The sequence below is a fragment of the Danio aesculapii genome, chromosome 7 (assembly GCF_903798145.1).
Source record: "Danio aesculapii chromosome 7, fDanAes4.1, whole genome shotgun sequence".
In the NCBI taxonomy this organism is placed as follows: domain Eukaryota; kingdom Metazoa; phylum Chordata; class Actinopteri; order Cypriniformes; family Danionidae; genus Danio; species Danio aesculapii.
Window position 1 is genome coordinate 2932752 of NC_079441.1, and position 4035 is coordinate 2936786.

The following is a 4035-nucleotide window of genomic DNA, read 5'->3' on the forward strand; positions in this document are numbered from 1 at the left end:
TCATTCTCTATATGAGAGGGGTCTTAAAGCTGACATCACGTAACAAGCCTTTTATATGAAGTATTAATCGCATTTCAGTATTTCACTTATTTTACAGATCTTTTTGTTTTGTTTTATTTTTAGGTTTGTCTTGTTTGGGTTTTAACCAAAATCTGTTCAATTCCATGTCAACAGCTCCTTTAGGAATATTATTCCCAGGAAAAAAAACATGTGTTCAATACTTATTACCCCCACTGTATATATTGTGAAAATCGACTAAACTGGAATATAGGACACAACTGAGAACAGAATTCTTCTTGTCAAACTCTCAAACACCAGCAGGAGGCGCTACAGTAAAAACCATCATCCCTGCAGAAACATTCATTCCAGGAAGCTGAAATTTCCATACTAACTCTGAGCCAAACAAATCAACATTTAAACACACTTTAATATATGCACTACATTAAACTTTCTGATTATTGTGATGCTGGAGAGACATTAGCAAATAAACAGGAGGCAAGAATACTGACTGTAGATCAGTTTATTTCATCTGATGTTCTGTTTAGTTCAGGATTTAGGATCAGTCACATTTCATACCCAAACTTCTCTTCTGCCTTCCTGAATAAAGCAGATTTCATTCAGCTGAGACACAAATCAGGATTTACTGAAGATCTGCTGCTCACAGAATCACATTCAGCCAGTCATTTATATGATCAGAGCAACACATAAAGAGACCAAACACCAGCAGATCTAGAAAACAGTTTCTGAAAACACACACACATCACATCTAAAGAATCTTACACCTTAAACAGAAGAACCTTAAACCTTAATCTTAAATGTTACATTATATTATGATCATTATAGTACAAAAATAAAATTAGGCTATTGGCTATTTTAAAGCACATTTAGCAGATTAACTCAGAACCTATAAAAGGACAAATCTAACACATAAAAGTTGAAAACAGTGAATGTAAGTAACCACAGACACATCTTCTCTCAGTAGTTAGTGCAGATGAAGTTGAGTCTGTGAGATTCAGGAAGGCTGATCCAGGTCTGATCTCCTCCAGACTGAACTGCTCCTTTTCTGTTCTCCAGTCTGCAGTTTTCCGGTGTGCTGCCGTTCCCTGGAGCCCAGTTCTGATAGCACACCATGTCTCCACTGACCCAGAGCCACATGTTCATGCTGCAGTAGTTGTGTAAACCCAACCACACCGCCTCAGTAGACGCCAGTTTAACCACGTTCATCACACGACGCTGCATCTCCACTGACTGAACCGAGACCAGATCCACATGATTCTGTCTGCAGTATCTCAGAGCTTCAGACCACGACAGATTCTGCTGGATCACAATCAGTTTATCTGGACACAAAACAAAGCAGAAACTAGAGAGAGACTGATCAAAAACAACATGCAGAACAAACACTGTGGAGGAATTTGACATGTCAGACATGTAGAGTCGACTTTAAGAGATCTGGAGCTGATGATGGATTGAGTGTGTTTGGAGGATCTGCTCACCTTCATGACACACGAAAGGAATCTGTCGGTTATCACAATTGACGTCTGCCCATTCTCTCTCAGCATTCTTTCCAATCACTGTACAGTCTTCATGACCTCCACTATTATTTGGTTCACCAGGATACCAGTATCTGAAAGAGGAGTTGCTCTGATCTGACCACTGCCATGGGTCTCTGAACAGACCGATCCAGACTGCAGATCCAGATGAGTTTCTGTCATTATTGAACTTCTCCAGCTGTTGACTCTCATTCTGGTTCCTCACACTGACCAGATCAATGTAATTCTGTCTGCAGTAACTCTGAGCATCTCTCCAGTTCTTCAACTGATTGACAAACACCAGTCCTGCGCTCACTTGAATGAATGAATAAATGAATGACAGGAACAGGAGCATCAGGGAAAGCATCAGAAATGCTTGTGTTACCAATACAATGGATTGCTATTTTGATCAATATTACTCAGTTTTTCTATAAGAGAACATCTGACATAAACGTGTACCATAATGTACTACTATATAAATATTTTATATTATATATTTATATCTTTATAACATGAAAATATGTACCTAATACATCTATGCACATAAATAATTAAGCGATTTATATTCGGTCCTAATCTTTTTTAAATGTACATGTGCTGAAACATGCTACTGCATGTGCAGAATATATTGAACATTAATACTGGTCTGTGAAGCACTTTGCTCAATTCACACTGTCAAAATTAAAGAAAATGTGGGGAACTGGCCCCAGTTAAAATCTGGTTGGCCCCTGTCCTCATAGTCATTGCTGATTCATATCAGAGCTCTGACATAATGCTGCACACTACTATGCTCCTACTTCAGCTATGTTTTCCCCTGTATGATTGAGTGCTTTCATACATGTACATTGACTAGTTTGTTCTGAAAAAGGCATTGTTGTTACGATGTTGCTTCTTATGCTTGGTGTTGTTCGCTTTCACAAAATGTTAAATGAACCAAATATATAGCTGTACCTGATACCTGATATAGCTGTATGGAAAATTGAAGTTGCGGGCGAGTAGGCTAAAAGTTTCCCTCTTTGGTCAGAGTTCTAAGGTTCCTTTTTGTGACTACGCTCATGATAGTCTTATATGAATTATATATATTTTTTAACCAAATTCAGCTATGAATGTGATTTTTCACTCTAATAAAAGTGCGCTTCATGGTGAAATCGACTGAAAAAAAAGACTGAAACTTCTGGTACTTTGTCCCTCACTGCCTGTTCACATTCTCAGTGGTCGGTCTCTGCCCTCTATTACACTCGACTGGCCCCAAAAGACTTATAACTTCTGGTAATCACTCTGGAACTAACAGATTCCACCACTGGCTGGTACTTCCCAAGCTCCGTATCAACTGGAGTCAGAATTCAGTAATTTCTTGGAGTGAGGGCTGTCCAGTGTCATCTGTTCTGTCTCATTATGTTTTGCAGGAGGATCAGATGGATCTGACAAATCTGTCCCTGTGAGTACCCCCTTCTAAAAGAGAGTGTTCATTAAGTCTTGAGTTGCTTCACTATCTCCGCATTGTCCCTATGACCGTGCTATAGAATTATTGCTAGGAATGTCTTTGACAGCCTTAACCTTCACCAAAACACTGTTCAGCTCAAGCTGCATTTACCAAGCTTAAAGGCTGCTTTGTTTCAGCCCCAATTCTCATTGCCCCTGATCCCTCCTGGAAGTTTGTGGTGGGAGTTGACACATCAGAGGTCGGGGTTGTCCTCCACCCCACCCGATTAAGATTGTTTATGCTGGTGTTTTTTGTAATTGCATGTGCTTTCTTAAACTGCAGCGCGTTAAGCTCTCTCAGCCACTGTAATATTCTCTTAATACATCATATTTACTTGTATAATTCCATTATTTTTAATAGGGGTTTGTACTCACTGTTGTTGCAGATGAAGAATAAGGTGTCACTACAAAGCCCAACAAACCACTGCCTATTTCTAATAGCAGCACAATTATCACTGCCGGCTGGTTCTCCAGATCCCCAGTTCAGAAAGAGCGCAGGATCACCTGAAGACCACTGCCATTTATAAACACTCGTCTTCTGAAGACCAATCCAGATATTCTCATTACTTCTATTATTTACAGTCTTGTTCAGCTGGATCATGTCATCCATGTTGTCAACGGTGGCCAGATCTGTGTAATTCTCTCTGCAGTATCTCTGAGCTTCAGTCTGATTCCTCCGCTCAGTTATATAGTAATATTGACGCTGAACACATTCAGATATGGAGAAGAGAGCTGTGAAAGAGACACTTTGGTTTAAAGTTTTTTAGGACAGAGTCAAATCTAATAAAACTACAAACACACTCACCAATGAGGATAAGATATTGGGCCATTTCTGAGGAGGAGAATATAGATAAACCTTTCAGCAGGTAAAGGAGAAACATAAATGCAGAATAAACAATCAATAAGATCATCAGCAGATGTCAGACGTGTGTTTGTGTGTAAATAATGCAGATGTGAGTTGATCTTACTTCAGAGCTGGTGTGTTTCTGTCCTCAGTCTGATGTTTCTGTCTTCAGGCTATGTG

The 4035-nt window shown here is 39.5% G+C and overlaps 1 protein-coding gene across 1 annotated transcript; it reads right to left on the minus strand.

The window, feature by feature from the left end:
* Positions 1 to 970: 970 nt before the first annotated feature.
* On the minus strand, positions 971 to 3636 carry LOC130232765 (macrophage mannose receptor 1-like). Its single transcript, XM_056462745.1, has 3 exons — positions 3387 to 3636; positions 1494 to 1844; positions 971 to 1337 (listed from the first exon to the last, which is right to left on the minus strand). The coding sequence occupies exons 1-3, from the start codon at positions 3619 to 3621 to the stop codon at positions 976 to 978; spliced, it is 948 nt and encodes a 315-aa protein (XP_056318720.1). The 5' UTR covers positions 3622 to 3636; the 3' UTR covers positions 971 to 975.
* Between the last annotated feature and the right edge of the window lie 399 nt (positions 3637 to 4035).